Source organism: Lepidochelys olivacea (assembly GCF_965140295.1).
Source record: "Lepidochelys olivacea isolate rLepOli2 genome assembly, chromosome: 15".
Taxonomy (NCBI): Eukaryota; Metazoa; Chordata; order Testudines; family Cheloniidae; genus Lepidochelys; species Lepidochelys olivacea.
The window spans coordinates 28,332,378-28,356,645 of NC_140425.1; the positions used below are offsets into that span (position 1 = coordinate 28,332,378).

The 24,268-nt window shown below is 41.9% G+C and overlaps 1 protein-coding gene across 2 annotated transcripts in view; it reads right to left on the reverse strand.

Annotated features, from left to right (window-relative positions):
* Positions 1–24,268, reverse strand: part of RHOF (ras homolog family member F, filopodia associated) — a 47,906-nt gene that overhangs the window by 22,427 nt on the left and 1,211 nt on the right. Inside the window, exons 1-2 of one of the 2 annotated variants that reach the window (XM_084649477.1) lie at positions 2,806–3,077; positions 1,567–1,654 (exon numbers count right to left, since the gene is read on the reverse strand). In XM_084649477.1, the coding sequence (XP_084505603.1) occupies positions 1,567–1,654; positions 2,806–2,976 (259 nt within the window). In that variant the 5' untranslated portion in view covers positions 2,977–3,077. Of the gene's footprint in view, positions 1–1,566; positions 1,655–2,805; positions 3,078–24,268 lie in introns of those variants that run through there. The other variant, XM_084649476.1, reaches the window with a different exon arrangement.

The following is a 24,268-nucleotide window of genomic DNA, read 5'->3' on the forward strand; positions in this document are numbered from 1 at the left end:
AAGAGCCCATTATTAAGTATTTGTTGCCCACATAGATACTTATAGACCATAACCAGGTCACCCCTTAACCCTCTCTTTGTTAAACTAAATAGATTGAGCTCCTTGAGACTATCACTATAAGGCATGTTTTCTAATCTTTTAATCATTTTCGTGGCTCTTCTCTTAACCCTCTCCAATTTATCAACATCCTTCTTCAATTGTGGACACCAGAACAGGACACAGTATTCCAGCAGCGGATGCACCAGCACCAAATACAGAGGTAAAATAACCTCTCTAGTACTACTTGAGATTCACCTATTTATGCACACCAGAACTGCTTTAGCTCTTTTGGCCACAGGGTCATATTTTGGACGCACTGGACATATTTTGGACACACTGGAAGCTTGTGGTCACTAGATTATTTCCCATGACACCAAAATCTTTTTCAGAGTCACTGCTTCCCAGGATAGAGTCTCCTATCATGTAAGTGTGGCCTGCATTCTTTGTTCCTAGATGTAGACGTTTACATTTAGCTATATTAAAACAGATATTGTTTGCTTGCGCCCAGTTTACCAAGCAATCCAGATCACTCTAAATCAGTGACCTGTCCTCTTCATTATTTACCAAAGAGAATTGCTCCTGGTTCAAACTGGTGTAACAGAGCAGAAAATGACACAGTGTATCTTAATTTTAGGGTTCTCTTTTGGAACACAGTTGGACAATTGAGAGTCACTGCTATAAAAACTATAATGAACAAAGTTGAACACAAAACATTCCATTCATCCCTGGGAAGAAACCATAAAAACTGTCAATGTTCTAACATACATTTAGCATTGTGGGCTTTCTATTTTGAACACTAACAGGCTTTTTAAAAATCCCTTTTACTGTTTTGATCACACATGGTGGGAGATTAAAGTATTTTCCTGGTTGATTACATTACATTTTGCTTCTGGGCACTTGATTTTTAATACCTTCAAGATATGCATGCTATTTGGTGACTTTCTTAATAGTCTTCACTATTAAGAACAAACCCATGACTAAAACTGTAAATTCATTAGGACTAGGACTTCTTCTCACTGGCAGTCACATAGGCATGACTAAATTGATAATAGAAGTTGTTTTATTCTTTAAGGGTTCTGTGTGTTTTGACCTCTTTTAGTTTTAACTCTAACACAACCTATAAAAATATGTTAACAGAAAACAAAAAGAAAATATGCTTGGTTTTACAATCTTTCCAAGATCAGCCTGCTGTATATCCAAAAGAGCCCAAGAACAATCTAGTTTGGTGAATCTTTAGTATTTTGCTGGTAAAAGGAGTCACATAAATAACATCCCTTTAAATGTCTGAAATATTAAAGAATAGTTGATATATCAAATAAAAAAGCATAATCAACTAAATCATTTCTGTCGTACAAAACTTGATCTGCTGTATTGCTATTAATACCACAAAAAACTTTCAGCTGGCTTTCTACTTGCCTAAGGCTAGTCTTCCTCTGTAATCCATTACCAGATGCTGCAGGAAAATTGGCTGTGCTGGTTTACTTATTTGTTTTTCAAATAAGCAAGATTTTGTTTAAAGTGATTTACCTGCAGTGTCATACAAATTCAGAATTACTTCTTTATTGCCAACGGTAATACTGGTGGTATACTTCTCAAATACAGAAGGTGCATATTTCTGTCAAAAAAAGGAAATACAATTCTAGTTAAATGATAATAATACTATTTTGCAGTTCAGTAATCCCTTCCCTCCAGGGATCTCAAAGCACTTTATAAGCATGAATGAATTAAGCCTTACAGGAACTCTGGTAGACAAATATTATCCCCATTTTACTGATGGGGAAGGTGAAGCAGACAGGTTAAAATGACTTGTCCACTTTCACATGGCAAAGAGCAAAGGGATTAGAAACAGCACTGACATCTCCTGGAGGTTATGTTCCCATATATACTCTAACAAGTTTTAATTCTCTGAAATACCGTTATACAAAGAGAAAGGAATGATTCGGCTGTTACAGGTTTCAAGCTTTATTTGAACCTTGCCACCAATATTCTAGGTACAGCTCTGTTTTCTGAGCCAGATCTCTGGTATTCTCCCTCCTCACCCTTTTGTGTTACCAGAAAGCCCCAACCAAATCTTCACATTACAGGTTTCAATACAGAGACTTCTCTGAAAATAAGGCTGGTTACAAATGCTTGGAGGAAAAATCATTCTTGAACTTTAAAAAAACTGAAGGCACAAAAGTGACTGCAAGAGAAGTGTCTAAACCCCAACTCTCAAATTTACTAAGACGAGCTCAGCCACCGCCTGGCAGCTACTTCTCTCAGGGCAGGTACAAACCCGTCGCCTGCACATCCTGCCGCGACTTGGTTTAGCGATGAGTTTAACAGCCTCCAGAAAGCCCCCACCCCCCTTCCTGGAAACCCCCTTCACCCCAACCCAAACCCTCCCAGCCTGGTGTGAGTGACAGCAGCAGGCACCTCGCTGCCTTGCCCAGCGCGGAGCCCAGCGTGCCCCGGCGCCTGCTGTCGCTCTGGCCAGCGGGAAACTTCTCTGAGGACGTGAATTTCCCCCCATCTCTCTGGGCTCCGGGCAAGAGCTCAGCAAATGAGCCCCTGGGGGGGCCCGGCTGCTCAGGGGAGGGCTAGTCGCGTCCCCTTTGGGGCAATCCCGGGGGGGGGCGGGCAGAGCCCCCCTTGTCGCGGGGTGCAGCGGGGGGGGGGGCTCCTGGAGATGCCGGCGGGCTGCCCCCTGCTGGGGCGGGAGGGCTGTTCCCGCGAGGGACTGACAGGCTGGGGCAGGATGTGGGGGGGTCAGGCCCCGGCACGCACCTCCGGGAAGGCGCCCTTCGCGTACACCATGAGCAGAGACGTTTTCCCGCAGCCTCCATCCCCCACGATCACGATCTTCAGCTCCTTCTTCCCGGAGGGGGCGGGCGGGCTCTCGCTCTCCTTGGGGGCCCCGGCCCCCCCGCCGGGGACGGACCCGTTCGGCACCGCCATGTGCGGCGGGGTGGGGGTGGACCCGCCTCTAGAGCAGCGGCAGCCCCGCGGGAGCACGCGGCATCCCTGTCAGCTCGGCTCCCTCTGCGGCCGGGGGTCGCGGCTCCGGGCGGAGGTGGGCGGGGAAGGGGCCGAGCAGCCCAGCTCCGGCTGCGCCGGGGATTGGCTGAGGGGAACGCGCTCGGCTCGAGCCGCCGGCACCAGCCGCCCCGGCTCCGCTCCCTGGTGGTGTCCCGCACACGCAGACGGGGACCCCGCCCCGGGGTGGCGCCATTGCCCGTCGGCCCGGCTCCCGCTGCGCCTCACACGCCCCATCGGCGGACTTCGCTACCGGAGCCTTCAGGGCAGACACCGAGACCCCCCCCTCACACCCACACCCACCCAGGGGCCCCGTGGGCACCGAGACCCCTCCCACACACATCCAGGGGCCCTAGGGAACTGAGACATCCCCCCCCACACACACATCCAGGGGCCCTAGGGAACTGAGACATCCCCCCCCCACACACATCCAGGGGCCCTAGGGAACTCAGACCCCCCCCCCACACATCCAGGGGCCCTAGGGAACTCAGACCCCCCCACACACATCCAGGGGCCCTAGGGAACTGAGACACCCCCCCACACACACACATCCAGGGGCCCTAGGGAACTGAGACACCCCCACACACACACATCCAGGGGCCCTAGGGAACTCAGACCCCCCCACACACATCCAGGGGCCCTAGGGAACTCAGACCCCCCCACACACATCCAGGGGCCCTAGGGAACTGAGACACCCCCCCACACACACACATCCAGGGGCCCTAGGGAACTGAGAGACCCCCCACACACACACACACACCCAGGGCCCTAGGAAACTGAGACACACACCCCCACACACACATCCAGGGGCCCTAGGGAACTCAGACCCCCCCACACACACATCCAGGGGCCCTAGGGAACTGAGACACCCCCCCACACACACATCCAGGGGCCCTAGGGAACTCAGACCCCCCCCACACATCCAGGGGCCCTAGGGAACTGAGAGACCCCCCACACACACACATCCAGGGCCCTAGGAAACTGAGAGACCCCCCCCCCACACACATCCAGGGGCCCTAGGGAACTGAGACACCCCCCCACACACACATCCAGGGGCCCTAGGAAACTGAGAGACCCCCCCCACACACACATCCAGGGGCCCTAGGGAACTGAGACACCCCCCCCCACACACACATCCAGGGGCCCTAGGGAACTGAGACACCCCCCCACACACACACACATCCAGGGGCCCTAGGGAACTCAGACCCCCCCACACACATCCAGGGGCCCTAGGGAACTGAGACACCCCCCCACACACACACATCCAGGAGCCCTAGGGAACTCAGACCCCCCCACACACATCCAGGGGCCCTAGGGAACTGAGACACCCCCCCACACACACATACACACATCTAGGGGCCCTAGGGAACTGAGACACCACGCCCCTATACACACAGGGGCTCCTGGGCACTGAGACCCCTCTACACACCCAGGGGCCCTAGGAAACCGAGACACCCCCCCCCCACACGCACACGCAGGGGCCGTAGGAAACTGAGACACACACACACCCCCACACACAGGGGCCCTAGGGAACTGAGACACCCCACACACACACACACATCCAGGGGCCCTAAGGAACTGAGACACCACTCTCCTATACACACAGGAGTGGTCCCATGGGCACTGAGACCTCTTACACACACCGAAAGGTGCATTAAGTCACACCCCCACCCCCCGTATGGACTTCTATCTGGAAACCTTCATGCAGACCCCTCACATTGCCATGAGATCAACTCCATTTATACAGGTTTCAGAGTAGCAGGTGTAAGTCTGTATCCACAAAAAGAAAAGGAGGACTTGTGGCACCTTAGAAACTAACAAATTTATTTGAGCATAAGCTTTCGTGAGCTACAGCTCACTTCATCGGATGCTTGTGCTCAAATAAATTTGTTAGTCTCTAAGGTGCCACAAGTACTCCTTTTCTTTTTGCCCATTTATACAGGTACTTCCAGCGCAAGACAGCCTTGTACATAGGTACTTCTTACACCCAGAAGCCCCTGGGGAATTGAAAAGCCCCCTGTCAGATATCCATCCCTTTACAGGAGCTTTACTGCACTGTTCCTAAGCCCTGCCCTCCCCGTAACTATTCTGGCATCCTCATCTTTTCTCAAGAGCATTTCCTTGGGCTTTAAACATGTATTTTATTTGTTTAAAGTCTCTGGCAGCTGCAGGAAACACTTGTTGGAGGAGCAACATGGTTTTTACTCTCTCCAGAAATAAAAGCAGCCAAAAATGTTTATATCTGACACACCAGGTACTCCTCTTCAGGGTGCGAGTGACGCAGTATCACAGGTGAAAAGAATAGCTGTTAGGACAATGAAGGTAATGTACTGAGTCAAGTTAATCTTCAGTGAAACTCCAGATTACTTCAGTATTTCACGAGAAATTCATGTGGCTCACTTAATTAATTTCTAATGCATCTATCACCATGGTACTTAGGTGTCCTAGTCTTAAATTAGGAAATGTCAACTGTGTTCAGACAATATTGTGTTATTGGTACAATATTAACCTTACTGTCATCGAATTCAGCTCTAATATTGTGTTTATTTCAGTTACATAGACCAAACCCTCTAAATGTTTATGCACATACATCTGTTTAAAGGTAAGAACCAAAGGGGTAAGATGACAAATGTGGCTCTGATCTTGCATTTCACTGGAGTTACACTGCATTTACAATGTGGTAATTGAGATCAAAATTGCACCCCATTCTCTGTAGGGACTAAGTCCTATACCTAGCACAGATGAACCACTTGCTCCCTCTTCAGTGAAGAGTGTCTCAACTCTTCTCCCATTTAGTATCCAAATTTAAATTCCTTGGGAAATTTGGCTCACCCCTAAAACTTTCTGAAATATTACTTGTGTAAGGGGTAACCATCCACCAATGGAACTGTTGAATTTATCATTCCCCAATTTTACTTGGGTTTTTTAAAATTGCAGTTCACATGGGGTATGACATTTCTTCCTGCATAGTTGTGTCACTAGATGGCCTTCGAGACTGCATGCAAAAACCACTTTCACTATCAGTGAATTGTCTCATGCCCTTGGAGTCAGTGATGTTTCAAGGAAGACACTGGTTTATATACAGAGAACTGAATAGAAAAAGGAGGTGATATTACAGTGTGTGGGGGGGCATATAAGTACCCAGGTAGGAGCTGTAAAATCAAATTTTAAAGACAATAGGCATCCGAGTTCACTCTTATTTGATGTTAACGTTTTATTTTGGAGAAAATGTAACATGAGCATTTAGAGTATATACATCTGTCAAAAGATAATATAAAACCTTATGAACATTTCAGACTTAAACATACTTTTAAGGTCTGATCCTGCAAGATGACTCAACTTGTAAGGACTTCAGTTGAGGGCATTTAGCACTGCCTAGGAATGGCTCAGCACTCTGCTGGATCAGGCCCTTATACCCATCTCAAAATCAATAGATATGTTATAACCCATAAGTATGTTTCTTCATGTCCCTTGAACGAATTACTGTAATTCGTAGAGTTTTAATTCAATAACTAATTCAAGGTAGGATTTGATTGTTTACAAAAAATATGTCTAAACTTCCTCTTTATACTTTGTGTTAGGGGAAGCATTTTAGATTCAGGACTCAAATTAATACAAGAGAGCAATTTAGTCTATTCTAAACATCATATAGATAGATATAGTATTTTAAAGTAATAGATAGTCAACCTGACATTTGAAAAATGGAATAGTTCAATATTTTGGTTACCTTCATTATTTTAAATTAATGTTTGTACAATGTTTTGCACATATAAAGTAGTATACAAATACTAAGTATTTTTCCTAGTTGTGATAAATGCACACACCTGTATTATGAGTCTGATTCTAAGTGGAAGTTTTGCCATTAGCTTCAGTGGAAGCAGGTCCTGGCCCTTTATTAACAAATTGCAAATATGATTTTTTAAACCTGAAAGTGTTCATCCCATTTATTTATTTATTACAGATATAACAAGTCTAGCACCAGTACATTACAGCTTAACTCATACTCACTACAGACTGTGAAGCACTAAGAATATAAAGACTTGCAGTGACTCTGGCAAAATCAAGAATCTGCTGATAGTGGTATGTGAATGTTTTGTCTATATTGCATTTTTGTTACCACCAATATCAGTTATCAAATTAAATGTGCACTGCTCACCACTTTATTAATTGATACTTGAGGTTTATGTTTGCCACAAAATACAAATGAAACAGACTGTACATTAAATTGGGGTCCTGTTTACACTGCAGGCAAAATGCTAGATATAGCCATATTTAAAAATTAATATTAGAAGAGGGGTTCTTTAACCAAGGTGGACAAAGATTTTTGGCCTGGTAACGGTGTCATAAAATTATGCCATAGTCTACTTAGTGGAGGGGAACTGTCTAATGTGATTTGGTTATCAGGAGAAAAAGAAAAAAAACATTGTCCACACTTCCAGGGAAACCATGCTGGAACCTATCAACAAGAATCTTGACATATGACTTAGTTTTGATCCTTATTTGTCCAGTGTTCTCCCTCTGAAGAATTCCTTACTTCTCCCCCATCTCCATTTACCACACTTCCCTTCTAATTCATTGGTTAGCTGCTAGTATGTAAACATTTTAAAAACTTATATTAAGATTTCAGATAGCATGTTGGTGGGTACTCTATAAAAGAACTTAGATGGGTGTTTTTGGAACAGTAAATATATTAACACACAAAGCATTCCCTTTAAGAAATACTGCTTTTCTATTTGTAGGAACTTTGAAAGCTATGTTAATGCTTAAAGTTCCCAGCCATTTAAAGCTGTACCTCTGTAGATGTACATTAATTAATAAGTATGACTTACAATATGATTTCTAAGGGAAAGTCTGTCTCTTTAACTAACAAGCAAGGTAGCGTGCTTGTCTTTTATATAATTTATGGTAAGATATAACAGTCAACAAATGCCATCTGCTGTACAGTCATCAGTTTATACTTTAATCAAAGCGAGAAGACAATAAACACTTAAGTTTTATTTCTAGAATAAACCTTTAAAACTTTTATTATTGAATATATCGAATAGTTTTTCTTTGGTGAGCACATATAATTTTAGGCCCCAAAAGACTTATGCATATTCTTAAAGATAAGAACAAGTAGTCCAATTGAAGTCAATAGAATGACTCAGATGCTTAAAGTGAAACATGTACATAAGTCTTTGAAAACTCAGGACCTTATTTCTTTTTTCAAAATATTCCAATTATATTTTAACCCTTCTGCCCATCAGAGTTGGCAGCAACAAGGGCTGGGTTCAGTATCTAGGGGTTCCATTCCAATAACACAATGCAAAACCGGCTCGAGCCCCCCAGTGACCTGGGACAAATATATACCATCCCCGCTGGGCACCTCCAAGAGGCAATACTTCCCCTCTGGCAAGCACAGAGTCTGAGTGTAGCAAAAAGCCTTTTAATAACAGAGAGAAACAATGTGGCATTATGTTGGGGAAACACCACCAACAGGATTCATAACACAACCCATGAGCAAAAAACCCACCCCAAGCAAATTGGGGCGTGTCCTTTCCCTTTGGTTCTTGAGTCCATCAACCCAAAATTACCCAAAGTCCCAAAAGTCCAACAACCCAAAAATCTCTGTCCCTGGTCAGGGCAGCCCCAGAGTTCAAAAGTTTATCTGCAGAGTTTTACCTCCCAACCTGGGTGGAGATGTGGGGGAAGAGGCTAAGGGGCACCTTATATGGTCCAAAGCTGATTGTCCCACCTCTCCATGGGGCTCCGCTCTGCTAGCCGTCCCACAAACTGCTCTGCTCCACAATATATCTTCAGGCTCCCACACTACTTAACACAACTCAGTGATTTAAGCTCTTAGTGAGTTTAGCTCTTTTGTGATTTCAGCTTGTAGTAGGGGAGCCTCAGTGCTGGTACACCATTAGCCCAAAGTGAATTCAGCTCAGCAACCTGTAACTAGACTCCTAACGGAATCAAAATTAGCTCTGATATTCCACAGTGGAGAGAGGAGGAAGTGTAATTAGCATGTAAGGCCCTCACCAGGGGGCCCATACCACCAAGTATTAATACCTGTTCCTAGCCTCTCTCCTTTCACTGGGTTTTGGAACCCATGACCAGCGAGTGCTGCTTAGTTGATGGCGAGTCCCTCCATCATAACAAAAGGCCAAGTACAGTTCCACTGTCCTTGATTCACATAATCAGGATAATAACAGTTTATTCCTGCCCCAATAACAGAGAAACTGGGGCTCCTACACCAGCCAAAGTGAGCATCTAGGCAGGGTGGGTGTGACTATGCAGATGAGATCAGCCCCTGAAGTTCTTTCCACAACCCACCATGACTCGCCACCAAATGTCAGGGTAGAGCTCATCCTAACTCTGCTTACATATTATTATTTGTATTACTATAGTGGCTAGAGATCCCATTGAAGTAGGGAATGTACATACAGAGTATGAGACAGTCTCTGCCTTGAAGAGCTTACAATCTTAAATAGACAAAAGGAATATAACATACAGGCAGAAGAAGAAATGTGATGGTTTTCAAATAACATGTTAGTTCCAAAGTGTTGGCTGGTTGGTGGTTTCTGGGTGGGGTTTTACTAGGAGGAACTAGCTAAACAAAAACCCAAAGGAAGGAAGAGGAGACATTAGAGGTAGTGGAGGGGAGATGGAGCAAAGCAAATAGAAAGAACACTGAGGAAGGAGGCAGGGGAAGTTGGAGCATACAGCCAATCAGCACAGGGGAGAGACTGTCCAGAGTAAAAACTGAGAAGAGAGAGTGTGATGACATCATCAGTGTCTACATGTTCCAAAGCTCCCAGTTGCAACTCTTTTTGCTTTGGGTCCAGGTTGAGCTGGAACCCGAGAAGTAGCTCCAGATGGGTCTCATCTCCTCATCCTCCCCACCAGGCAGCAGCTGTACCTGCTGCAACTGTTTTTGTGTCTGCACTTATGCTACTCTTAATTATTTATTTGTATTTCAGTAGTTTCTAGAAATTCCAAGGGAGATCAGGCCCCCATTCTCTTAGGTACACACACATCCTAAGAGATAGTCTCGCCCCCAAAGAGCTTACAGGCTAATCTGACAAGACAGACAAAGGGTGTAAGAAGAAATAGAGGCAGAGAGAGAGTGGGCCTCTCACAGCATGTAAATGGAAGAAACAGAACCTAGGTGTCCTGGTCACTGGACTATGTTGCCTCTCCTTTTAAAAGTCAATCAGTTAAGCAGATATTACTACACAGCAATCCACCTGAATTATTTTGTTTTTCTTGGAAAGAAAAATCAGCATATTTTTTTTTAGGTAGATAATGTGAAATGAAAACAATGGCAGAAGATAGAGAAATTTTGTATATTGACATTCTAATTGGGGAGGGGATGCTGGGATTGCACTTAAAAATTCTGTTATAATTAATATAAAAAGGCAATAAGGAGTAGATTTTTGCTTTAAAAAGATATTTGGTTCTTTGCATTGGGATACAGAACCTTTCACCTATGGGTTGCCAGTTCAAATCTATCCCAGACTGGTAGCTACTGAGAGTAGTTATATAATCTTGGGTACCTAATGAGAGATGAGTTTGGTGGTCTTAGAGCAGTATTCAGTGATTGCTTGTCCTCATTACAATTAGCACTAATTGACAGTTTCAGCAGAGGACAGGAATTGAAGGGGCATAAAGATTGAACTCCTCTGCCCCCTAGAGGTAGTGAAAGCACATCATGTTAAGGTTGAAGCAAATGATTAGGAGGACCCTGTGAGGAAATTTGTAATGCCAGTGCCAAGGATATTTTTTTACCACGGGTCAATAAGAGAACTCAGTGGTCAAGAGCTGTCAATCCCATACTTTTCACCAGTACTGAAATCACTAAAAAAATTAAAATACATCAACAAAAAAACCCTACTAGTTATTAGTATTAAGTTTCAAAAAATAAAAAGCTACAGAAGTGATTGCAGTTTTCTTCCTCTTTTTTTTTTAATTCAAAGTTTGCAGGTCTGATTTGTCAGACACTGCATTTTGCTGTTGTATGAAAGATCTTGTGCTTTCAAACACTGAGCTAGCAGGGCTTGCCTAAATTCAGAGGGTAAATACACTTTTAAAGGGGAGGATTGATGTTAATAAGTGATTTAAAAATCAGATCAGTAAACAGAAAACTCTGATTTAAATAACTGAATTTAATCTTATTTTGCATCTGTACTTTTTATTTTTATAAATAAAAAACCCCTTTCATTAGTTAGTATAATAATTAAAACACCTTTAATAGCCTATGCACCAAATTTGGTGGGTTGGTTTTTTTTTTTTTCCCCTAACAAGGACAGCACTATATCTATACATATGTACATAAGTAATTATGTAGCTTAACATACACTTCTTCAGATTCTTAATTTTTACTTTATATTAGAGAATGGTGAATGATTCATTTCTTATTAGATAATTTTTTACTTTCTATTTGTATCAAGCTGCATTTGGACAGAAATAAAAATTTGATTAAAACATACAAAAACGGCATTTTAAAAATGTTTTTATTAAACAAAACTACCTTAAATGTGTTGGATTATATCAAGAAAAAAGTAAGTTTATCAAAACATGTTTAATAAATCAGTTTTAAATGCAAAACAATGGAAGAATGAACAGTAAATAGTGAACTGATGGATTGTTTACTGTCACCATGGATATGTATCTAAAGATCCAGATAAGTGCCTAGTGAGATTTTCAGAAGTTTGGTGCTTAACTCTCTCTCTCCACCTGCTAGTTAAACTGAAAAGAAAAGTAATTACGGCAAAATATTTTCTGGGCAAAAGAAACTGAAATAACTTACATTTGGAAAAATGTAAATAGCAGCATTCTCTCCATCCTAAAGACTGAAAGTAATAGACAGGTAGATACTTAATGCGATACATGATATTGTGACATTTATAAAGCTTGAGTTGATCTCAAAAGTTCAAGATGTTTCCCCCTAATTCTATATATAATTTAAAAAGTAACATCCTAAAATTCAAAGAGGGGTCATTGATGCAGATTATTTTTAAAATTTTATTTTAATAGATTACAATAAATTTAGACCTTAACATAGGTTGTCAATTTCAAATTTAACTTTAAGCAGGTTTATATTTAAAAATAAAAATACATTTAAATAAAAACAAATTTAAATAAAAAAATATGTATTTGTATCCACTTTACTCTGAAGGCCCAGGACAGAGAATTTAGGTTGAAATTAACATGAGCAACCTGCAAATCCCACACCCTGCAGCACTTGAAATTCATCTTATAAATGTTGCCGTTATCAAACCAAGGCAGAGGAAACTGGAAGCATTCTATCCCAGAAATTAGATGCCAAATAGTGATTTTTTTATATTCAGGCACAACTTTTTAATAATGTGATTAAAATATATTTTAGAGCATGGTGTGTGATACTATCACACACACAAACATATAATTCTCATACACGTCAATACCCTGTGTTGTGATGCACTCAGGCATAGTCCTATCTCAGTGCAGAACCCCACTGAAATCTGATAGTTCAACAGTAATGAAATCTGGTGCTAAGAAGGTAAACAGAAATTTAGTAAGCTGTCACAAGACTCTTTTCAACCAGTCCTGAGGCAGAATTTTCTTCTTCTGTGTAACAAGATTCTAAAAACATATAGTTTGACTCATATAATCTTACAATTGAAAAAAAAAATCTGATCCAGTAAATAGCTCAACTTGTTTTAATTTGAATTACTAATTTAATCCTGAAGCCCCTGCCTCAGGACTACAATTTTCGCTTTACAGATTTTTCCATTGTCTTAAAAAAAAAATATCTAATCATGGAATATATTAATATTGTGCTACACTGATGACTCAGTAATTAAGCAACACTTAAGAACTTAACAGTTCCTTAATGTTTCCCTCAAATCCTGTACTTCAAGAGAAATGACAAGTTGATATGCTTTCTGCCAATGAGTGGCAAAGCAAACTAGTTTCTGTATTACCACATGGAATGTTCTCTCATCGAGGTAGACTATATTTTCACCTTAATTTTAGGGAGGAAGCCTGTTTAGGAAAGATAATAGTGTATTATATTTAACATCTTTACCAGATGCCATACAGGAAATGTGAGCTAGTGTTTAGAGTGAGGGAGCAGAAGTTTGGATACTGAATTCATTTCCCCGCTCTACTGTTATTATTTGTATGACCATAGCACCCAGGCGACCTCGTCATGGACCAGGATCCCATTGTGCAAGGTGCTGTAAAAACACAGAACAAAGAGACAGTCCCTGTCCCAAACAGCTTACAATCTAAATATAACAGAAGAGACAATAGATGCATATATAGACAGAAGGGGGAATAGGAGTAAACAATGAGATAGTTAGTATTCGTCAGCATGGTAGGCTGTGGTCTCTGCACAGGAGCATTGTTAATTTTTTTGTCGGCATCACCGCCACTCTATGGCCTTGTCTACACTAGGAAAATTTTGCCAAGATAGTTATACCAACCAGCATAACTAAATTAGCAAAAACCTCCTAGGCTGTGTCTACACCAAACACTTACTGATACTGGAATATCAGGATACTATTCCAGCAAAGCATTCCTAGTGTGTAGGCAGCTATAATGGCAAACCTGTGCTTTGTACTGGTATAGCAAAGCTACACCAGTAAAAGCGCAGATTTGTATAAACGAGGCATACGTGAATCTGGTTAAGTCATTTAACTTTTGTGCTACCTGTAAAATTCATATAAAAATAAGTCAATGGGATACTGTGAATCGTAATGCTTGTAGAGCAGTTCACAAAAGGCACTATGTAAGTGCAAGACACTATCAGTACAAGTTACTGTTACCTCTGTTTGTCCCAAGTGGTTAGCTAATTTCCAGGGTCCTGCAGGTTGTTTCAGGTAGGAAAAGAAACGGATGATGGAGAAAGGCTTTTTTTTTTTAATGCAATCCTATTTATTTACAAAGAATGGTCAAAGTCTTGTTTCCTTCAGCACAGTAGGAATCAAACAGAAGAGAGTTTCCTTGCTCAGAGTTCCAAGCCTCGTTCAGGTTTCAGAGTAGCAGCCATGTTAGTCTGTACCCACAAAAAGAAAAGGAGTACTTGTAGCAACTTAGAGACTAACAAATTTATTTAAGCATAAGCTTTCGTGAGCTACAGCTCACTTCATCGGATGCATTCAGTGGAAAATACAGATTTTATATACACACAGAACATGAAACAACGGGTGTTGCCATACACATTTCCCCATGTTTATTCCCCCCCCCCCACCCAACTGTTCCTCACACATTCTTGTCAACTGCTGGAAATGGCCCACCTTGATCATCACTACATAAGGTTTCCCCCTGCCCCCGCTCTCCTGCTGTTAATAGCTCACCTTACCTGATCACTCTTGTTACAGTGTGTATGGTAACACCCGTTGTTTCATGTTCTCTTTGTATATAAAATCTCCCCACTGTATTTTCCACTGCATGCATCCGATGAAGTGAGCTGTAGCTCACGAAAACTTATGCTCAAATAAATTTGTTAGTCTCTAAGGTGCCACAAGTAAGCCTCATTCAGTCATTCCTCAGCCAAAAAGTTCTCTAGGCTTTTTCTCGGGGCCATGCTCCTAGAGCTCATTCTGCTGTCTCCTTGGCTTTCAGCTCCTTCTCTGTGTCTGTTTCTGTGGTGTCTCTCTCTGCTTCTCTCACAACCATCTTCATCAGTCTCTGCCCTACCCACTGCCTTTGCTATATCTGTCCCCAGGGAAACCTCTTGGGCCACATTGTTTAGCTTCTACTCAAGCCCTACCTTGTGCCTATGTTTGGGCAGTACTCCTATTATTTCAGCTGTCTGGTTCCATAAAGGAGCTCAATTGCTTTTTTACACTTTATCCAGAATGAAAGGTGGCTGTTACACCCACTAGCTTAAATAAGGTTTAGCCCAAATCATAACATTATTAAATTGTTACTTGGCCAATTAGGAAATAATACACTGTTCAATTCTTTTCAGCAGAAAGAGCTGCTAAAACAATTTTCTAGACTATTAAGTAATGTGGAAAAAGGAAATTTCAATGAGAAAATACCCTATCTGCTTTTCCATGTCTTGGAAACAGAGTTCCTGTTTAATTTGGCTCAAAGTGGCTCATGCACTAACCGAGTGCAAAACACGAAGGCAAACTATGCATATAAACCATCCAAATGCTACCATAATGTTCAAAGGGCTAAAAAAAGGAAAACTGGACAACTGTCTGTGGCAGGAAAATGGAACTGAAAGCCAAACTAGAAGCACAACTCAGCAAAACCAGGCAGGGAACATTCAGCAACTCTTATGTAGATGGGACAGATCTGGTTTGTAAACCACAGATTGTCTCCCACCTAGAAAGCAGCTATTTATAGGGCTCAAATCATCAGCTTATTTAATATGGATAACTGAACACCTGTCAGATAGGATTAATTTTTGGGCACTACAGACAGATTCCCCCAGTCCTTTGTGGCACCAGCCCCCTCCTGCAGTCCAGTACCTGGTCCTTGAGAGCATCTCCCTCAGGAGGCTGGTTTACAGAGTCCTCTCAGGAGAAAGAGACCTGGAATGGGAGAAGCACAGGCAATGCTGTGTGCAGATGTGTTTGCCCCATCTCAAAGAATATATACTGGAATTGGAAAAGGTTCAGAAAAGGGCAACAAAAATTATTAGGGGTATGGAATGGCTTCCATATGAGGAGAGATTAATGAGACTGGGACTTTTCACCTTAGAAAAAGAGACCACTAAGGGGGGATATGATAGAGGTCTATAAAATCATGACTTGTGTGGAGAAAAAATAAATAAAGGAAGTGTTATTTACTCCTTCTCATAACACAATAACTAGGGGTCACCAGATGAAATTAATAGGCAGCAGTTTTAAAAACAAACAAAAAGAAGTCCCGTCCCCCCACAGCGTACAGTCAATGTGTGGAACTCCTTGCCAGAGGATGTTGTGAAGGCCAAGACTATAACTGGGTTCAAAAAAAGAACTAGGTAAGTTCATGGAGAATAGGTTCATCAATGGCTATTGGCCAGGATGGGCAGGGATGGTATTCCTAACCTCTGTTTGCCAGAAGCTGGGAATGGGCGACAGGGGATGGATCACTTGATGATTACCTGTTCTGTTCATTCCTTCTGGGGCACCTGGCATTGGCCACTGCCAGAAGACAGGACACTGGGCTAGATGGACCTTTGGTCTGACCCAGTATGGCCGTTCTTATGTAATACTTTCCCTGTCCCAGGAACCTGCTCCAACCCCAGTAGCCCCTAATCTTACCTCAGCATATTATTAATCAGTTGAGAGAGGAGTTGCACTCAGAGAAAAGGAAAGACTTCACCAGCAGGGAAGGTGTTGGGAAGTAAAGTGGTTCATAATCACCGACTCCTCTCAGGAGGGAGTGGAGAAAATGAGCAGGTCACAGCTCTCTGGAGGCGTGGAGAGAGCTTACTTGAGTTTGGGGATTAGAGCGGTCTTGCAATCTGAAAGTAGTCTTCAAGGGTTAAAATAAATAAAAATATTTGGAAATAGGCTTGGGTCAAAAATACAATAAATTAAAGGGTTAACACTAATTTTAAGAAAATATATTAGAATAATGATAGAATGTGATTAGGGTTATTTAATTAAAAAAAACAGAACATGGGAAGGTCAATTCTAAATAAGAGGCAAAGGCTTAATACATTTTAAAAAATGTAAAAGGCATGGGTTAAAAATGCACGTAGGATTAAGAAATATGCATAAATGCAAGGTACCATTCTAATGTGATAGCATTTTTCACCCACTTTTCACTGGGATAAGTGTCTACACAGGGTGCAGGTGAAATAAGCTCTGTTTTCCTCTTCCTGTATTTTCTGTCCCATCATTTGCAGGCCTTTTAAGTTCCTGCCTTATTTCTTGCTCCTATGTATACTGTTCTCTCTCCTCAAAAAGAACAGGAGTACTTGTGGCACCTTAGAGACTAATAAATTTTACTCCTATTCTTTTTGCGGATACAGACTAACATGGCTGCAACTCTGAAACCTGTTCTCTCTCCTGTTTCTTTCCCTTCTGAGTTGCGCTCTTGGCCTCTCTCATATTTCTTTTCCTGACTGTGTTCCCTTGCTCTGTGTAAGATATGCTCTCTTTGTAATCTACATTGTGCACATATGCTAGTTCTCCCTCACCCCTGCCATCAATGTCTCTCTTTCCTCAGCACTTCCTTCCTCTGCTCCATAAAGTTTACCTTCATCTCTCATCCTTAAGCATTTTTGCCAGGGGCCCTACCAGCCAGCCAGAAAAGGAACAATTTTGCCATGGCCATTGCTCATGTTTTCATGTTGCTTACGCTTCTTAATGGATCAAAGGGAACTGATGTTTCTTCCACTGAACAGCTGATTGGTAGCCAAGGTAAAGAAGAATCTGCAGCTGCTTAGCAACTGTAAGCTGCTGTGCTATGCAGCAGAGTAGGGCTATAGTGGACCAGCCAACATTAGGCAGACCACATATCCAAGCCAGTTCTACTGAAAAACCCTGATTTAATAAACCAGCTGGAGCACTTGAATGGCCCTGTCCAAAAAAAATACCAAAAAACAAAACAAAAAAAACTAGGATATCATCAGTAATAGCAACAACATAAGGGGGAGAAAGAACTCAGCTTGATTTCATATCACAAGTGGAGCTTGCATTGTAGTAGTTAGAAAAAAAACCTGTTTCACTTATAAGCTGAACAAATTTGAAAGTCATCACAAGAGAAAAAAAAAGAATAGTTCACAACTTTTTTTTTTAAAATAACTCTAACAGCATTTTCCATCAGCCAGTTATAGTGATCACAGACACTGCATTCACACTTCCTAAACCAGCTCAAGTACAATAGTGTCTCTAGACCATTTGAGTGATTGAAGTCTCAATATACAAGTATTTTGATCCATATATGTTTGTAGTTTACCACTCAGTGTATTCTTTCATTTCCTATCAATAACACAACCTCATTGAATGCCAAAATTTTTAACTACTGAAGTAATTTCTTGACGGTTTTAGGACAGGAAGCATTAAGCCAACATTTTGAAATGATGTAATAACTTCAAAGTACTGATCAATTTCGAGCTTGGTTAATTTATAACAACTTTTTAAAGTTTCAAAGTACTTTATACAATTACCAGCTGTAAACACAAAATGAATCATTTGACTTCAGCTGTAGCTCTATTTCAATTGTGAATGAAATGAGATGCAACAAGCTGGTATACGACTGGAATTGAATTTGCTTTGTTATTCTTTTATAGCTCAAAAATTATTATTTTTGAAAGCATTCAAAAACTGTCTTGATGTGCTGCTCATGCTTAGTATTACAAAAAGTATAACGAATAGCCAACATACTGAGGTTACAAAAATCATATGTGCATCAAATGACATACGGATTTTTTCTGATGACAGATGTGTTCTTTCCACCATATGTGATTAGTTATGGACACATCTTCTTGTATCAAGATGGTGAAAACAATACAGTAGGTTAAAGGTTTCAAGTCTTATGCTAGATCAGTGGTTCTCAACCTTGTTGGGCTCAGGGACTCCTTTGCAAATGTTTATGGCTTGTCGCGCCCCAGCAAATAGACTGGGGGTGGAGGCCTTGGGGTGGTTTCAGTCAGATCCTACCCCTGAGGGGGGTTGAGTCCTGCCCAGCACTCACCCCACAGTGGCAGTTCCTGTGTTGTGGGGCTGGCTGGGCTTGGCTCTCCACTCCAGGTGTTTCACCGCCACTCAGGTTTGGCCCCGGCCCCCTGACTGGACCAAACTTGTGAGAGTGGAGTTGTGACCTGGCTCATGGAGTTGCAGTGCCACTCACTCAAATTTGGCCTACTCAGACTCTCGTCATCATGATGGCTGGGCCAGACCTGAGTGGTGCTGGGACCCCAGAGGCTGCAGTGCCTGGAGCAGGGAGGCAATCCCAGCCAGCCCTGTGGGACAGGATCCACAGAAGTTGCCATGCAATCCTTTGAAACATTCTGGTGACCCCTTTTTGGGTCCCAACCCATGGGTTGAGAAACCCTGTGCTAGATCATATGTATATCCCCAGTGACTATATTACAGGGCAGGGTAGAGGTAAAAGGCTGCCCTATCTAGAGATGGCATACTTTGGCTGAGAAATTACAGCCCCACTCTGGCAGAGGTTAAAAATTGTATGGCACCAAAAAATATATATATATATATAAAAAGGAAAACCATCTTCCTTGGTTAACCTTCCCATTCTAACTATTTTAGGTTCTAGTATAAATTATATCATGTTTTGATGAGATTACAAGTTTGGTTGATAAAGGTAACAGTGTTGATGTAATAGACTTCTGTAAGGCATTTGACTTGACTCTGTACAACACTCTGATTAAGAAACTAGAATGATATAAAATCAACATGGATTCAAAACTGACTAACTGATAGGCCTCAAAATGTAAATTGTTAACAGGAAACCATCAATGAGTGGGAATGTTCATTATGGGATCCTGCAGGGATTGGTTCCTCACCCTATGTTATTAAATACTTATCAATGACCTGGAAGAAAATACAAAATGGTTACTGATGAAGTATGCAGATGACAAAGACTGGGGTAGTGGGTAAATAATGCAGAGGACCGGTCATTGATACAGTGATCTGGATTGCTTGGTAAACTGGGCTCAAGCAAACAATATTTTTAATATAGTCAAGTGTTTTATTATGGGCAAATGTAAAGACACACATCTGGGAACAAAAAATACAGGCCATGCCTCCAGAATGGGAGACTCTGAGAAGCAGTAACTCTGGCATTGTGGATAATCATCTAAACATGAGCTTGCAGTGTGATGCTGTGGCGAAAAGGAGCAAATATGATCCTTGGATTTATAAACATGGGAATATTAAGTAGGAGTACAGAAGTCATAGTACCTCTGCATCTAGCACTGCTGTGACTTACTTGGAATACTGTGAGCAATTCATGTGCGTATAATTCAAGAAGGAGGTTGAAAAATTGGAGAAGATTCAGAGAAAAGCCATGAGACCGATTAAAGGATTGGTAAACATGCCTTATAGTGAGAGACTTAAGGAGCTCAATCCATTTAGGTTATCAAAAGAAGATTAAGGGGTAATGTGATCACAGTCTAGAAGTACCTACGAACAGAAGTTTGATAACACCGGGCTATTAAATCTAGCAGACAAAAGGTATAACAAGATCTAATGGATGAAGTTGAAGCCAGGACCCGCCCCCCCCAACCAACCAAAAAAAAATTCAGACTAGAAATAAGGCATAATTATTTTTTAAAAATGAGTGTAATTAATCACTGAAACAATTTGTCAAAGAGTATGATGGATTCTCCTCCCCAGAAATGTTAAAAACAAGACTCAATATTTTTCTAAAAGATATACTCTAGTTCAACCACAATTATTGCACTTGAAGCAGTCATTAGCTGCAGGAAGTCCTATGGACTGTGTTATGCAGGAAGTCAGACTAGATGATCACAATGATACTTTCTGTCCTTCTATTAATCTACTGTCCAAAGCCGCATGAGAGTAGCTGCAAATGCCTGCACAGACACTGCACTAATGTACTAGTTTCTAATTTACTATTGTAAAAAAAACTGGTACAGTATAAAAGAGTATAAAAGAGTTGTAAGACTGAATACAGTCAAAATGAATGTTTACCAGGGTAGCTATAAAACTTATCATATAAATAACTGCTTCTATAGTGTCTTTCATCCTAGAGTATGTCAGATATAACACTTTGTCACAGAAATGCAACCGTGTCTGGGATAGCGATGATAGCCGCTTGGACAACTGACACAGAGCATGCTGCTCAATAATGAAGCAGTGGGATACGTTGGGCAAGAACAAATCCTGTTCCTATGAGAAGGAGCATTATTGAATCATTAGGAAGCACACAGAGCAGAAATCTGCTTTTAAGGTGTCTCTCTAAAGATCCCCGTGTACTAAAACTGAGTCACTCTAACTCAGAGAAAGTCTGCGTTGACCTTTCTGGGATTTAAAATGCAGTGATAGCCCACTGTTTCAGACTTGATGTTTGGTTGCTAAGCCATCCACTCTACAGAGTATAACTGCTCTCAGATTGCCTCAACAACTTTTAGACTACATTTAAGACACTTACTATTTAACAACCTTACAAAAGCAAGGAAATTCCAAGTTCAGACATACATGATGTGATTTTCAGGGGCGCTAGATAGCCTCTTATTCACCAAGAGCTGCAGGTGCTCAGCACTTCTGAAAAATAGGCCACTAATCTCTGCTTCAACCCACTTTATGGTACTTACTGCAGCACATTTGGGCCCACGTTTTCAGTGCACCATCACACTGGCTTTCACTTGCATATATGTGCAACTCTCCACACACACTTTTCTAGCACTAACATTTGCTAGGGCAATTAACAGATAAGATTCTACTGCCTGACGACACAGGTGATGGTTTTGCACACTGCAAAGTGGTTAATTGCACACAAAGGAATTAGCACTGGAAAAGTAACTACATAGATGTGTGCTTGGACAGACTTGTGCAAACACACACAAAAGTAGGGCCTTAATACATAAAAATCACCCACTATTTGGAAACCATAATCATAGTTGGGTATAACTAGTTAAGTGAAGAACAGAATTTCAGTTAAACCATTTTTTGGGGAGGAGGGGAGAAGGAGGTGGTAATTTGGGTTTTAACATTTGTTAAAATATCTGAACAGTTTAATATTTATTTAAAAATAAAAAACCAAGCACGAGAAAGTTAAGAGATGTTGCTTAAAATTAACTGACCACTTCCTCATTCATCACTTACGTCTTCAGCTTGCACAATATAGTGCAAGATCTAGAACTGTTTTACAATAGTACAAAATAATCAGCAGCACTGTTTTGATTGGAATGCTGTTTGGCTTTTGTTGTCTTTCGGTAAATTAAAATGGTTTTGACTTCTAGTCTAATAAAAAATAGTCAAGGAACATTTTAACAAGGATTTATGGTAAAGAAGGACTATATAGTAGTTTCTGCAAATATCTTTACTAATTATTATTTAAAGTGATCAGAACTACAGGTACGAGCAAGAGCCATGCACATGAATATGGCTTCATGGGTTAGGGCACTCCGTGAGTTTTACATGTTGCTAACAAAGAGATATTTTACTGAATACAAATATGCACTCCACTTTCTGAAATTAGCCCGGAGAGTTTCCTGTTTCACTGTATAAGGGACAAGAATGCTAGAGTGCATAATGACTTCAAAGAGATTCCAGAAAAGCAGGGGAAGGGAAAAAAAAAAAGTGTTTGAACCACTGCATCCCAATTAGACAGGAGAGGTGGCTGGTTAAAGGTATCAGCATTGGAGAGGGAAGGCAGGGGAGCCAATTTTCTAATTTTAAAAGTAAGCCTTGTGTTTTAGAGGCATTTTCACGTGGGAGTTTATGTTTGTGTATTCCATATAGACACACACACACGCATACAGGTTTATTGCTTATTCTAGTATAACAGATTGATTCAGGTTGCGGAAGAATCATGGATAAAAATATAGTCAACTATTAAGAGTAAAATAAACCCTTATATTTATTTTGAAAAAGATGAAAATGCAATGCCTTATTTGCACAACCCTACCCTACCTTAACCCTCTCAACATAAACCAAAGCTTTTACAAAAAACAAAAAAAAATGACTAACTTTAGACACAAACTGGTACAGTGAACTCTGCACCATGCATCCCACCTCCAAGACGCAAGCATCTGTCTTAAGTAGCCACTTACCTTTTTCCCCTCCCATAAAAGTTCACAGTATGATTTTCTTCTACCTTTAAAAGAAGGCCTCCTCTACAACTGGGTTTTTCCTCGCCCTTTGGATGGTTGATTAAGGCTGGTTGCATTATCTGATCTAATTTTAGTGTGGAGTGGAATGGAATGAAATGAACTCCTCCCCACACAGCAAAATGAGTATATAAACTTGGAAACAACCACAATACCCTCATACTTAGCTAGATGTAGGAAAAATCTATTTAATCTGATATTTCGCATATCAAAACCACCCATATTGGATTTAACTGCACTGAAAACGGACGTCTGTTAATTCTCCCTGTGAATAAACCTCCTACACTAGTTTCAATAGTGCCCTAGATTTTGTTCCCCTAGAAATACAGAATATGAGCTGGCCTCTCGCCTTGATCCTTTCTGTAAGTGGATATAAATGGATCAATGGACTAATATGACCCTCCATTTACTAAAAGTGGAGGCTGACAATAGCCGAGAAGTGAGGGAGAGAGGCCTCTCAAAACTCCTTTTGGAAAGGCAAGGACCCCCCTGCACGGACACAGAGTGGTGCAGAGACCATAGGTAATACAATGGCCGCAGGACCTACAGTGAACAGACAGATCCCTGCACGGCATCCCTGAAGTCACCGGAGAAGCTGGGCCAGCCAACAACCTGATTTGGCACAGGCCATGCACTCTGCTGTCAGCTACTCCTCCCTCCCATCTCAATGTTGGGCCCACCCTGTTTGTGGGCCGAAGAGGACAGAGGAAGATTAGCAACATACAGTGAAACCGACTTTGAAAAACAATGGGCTAAGAGCTATGGGGACTGTTTAAAGGGCTGAACTAAAGATCACAGTTCTTGTCCCGGTCTCTACATAGCTTTACACGTTTCTAGCAACATAAACCCCATTACATGCATCTGCACTCCAGACAGCGAGCCCGTCGCCTGATCTGTGTAAAGAAAACACCAGCTTCTAGAGCGATAAGGGTGCCCCATGCCATTTCCTGGCCATTTGGCTATTTTTGTATTGCACTCGCTTGTCAAATGCCTGTGCTATGCTACGGTCAGTTTAAAAAGTGACCAGGAGGATCTTCATAGCAACAATCGTTTTATTTATAGCCACGAGGGCTTTGTCTGCATTACTCGATGCTGCTTTGTCTTCCCCAAGCTAGTGTCCTGTTTCTTTAAGAGAGCTGCCAGCCTAGCCCTGGCCTCCCCTCCTCGCGCTCTCTCCCCCGCCCCCTCCCGGTCCCCCCCAGCCCCCCTGGGAGTGCCTAGCAGAACAGCAGGCGTTAGCTGGAGCCTTGCCAGGATCTCCGATTACAAGCCCCTGCTCGCTTCCTTCTGCTGCTGCAAAGTGCTTTCACGAAATGGCAACCATTTTTTCCCCGAGCCTTAAAAAACAACCCCCCCCCTTACTTCTCTTCTTCACTTTCCACAAGCCTCACAAAGGGGGGGGGGGCGGGCAGTCACCTCCCTGCAATGATCGGAAATAGAAACAACGCTAGGCACTGGGAGACACAGACGTGCTGCTGCCCC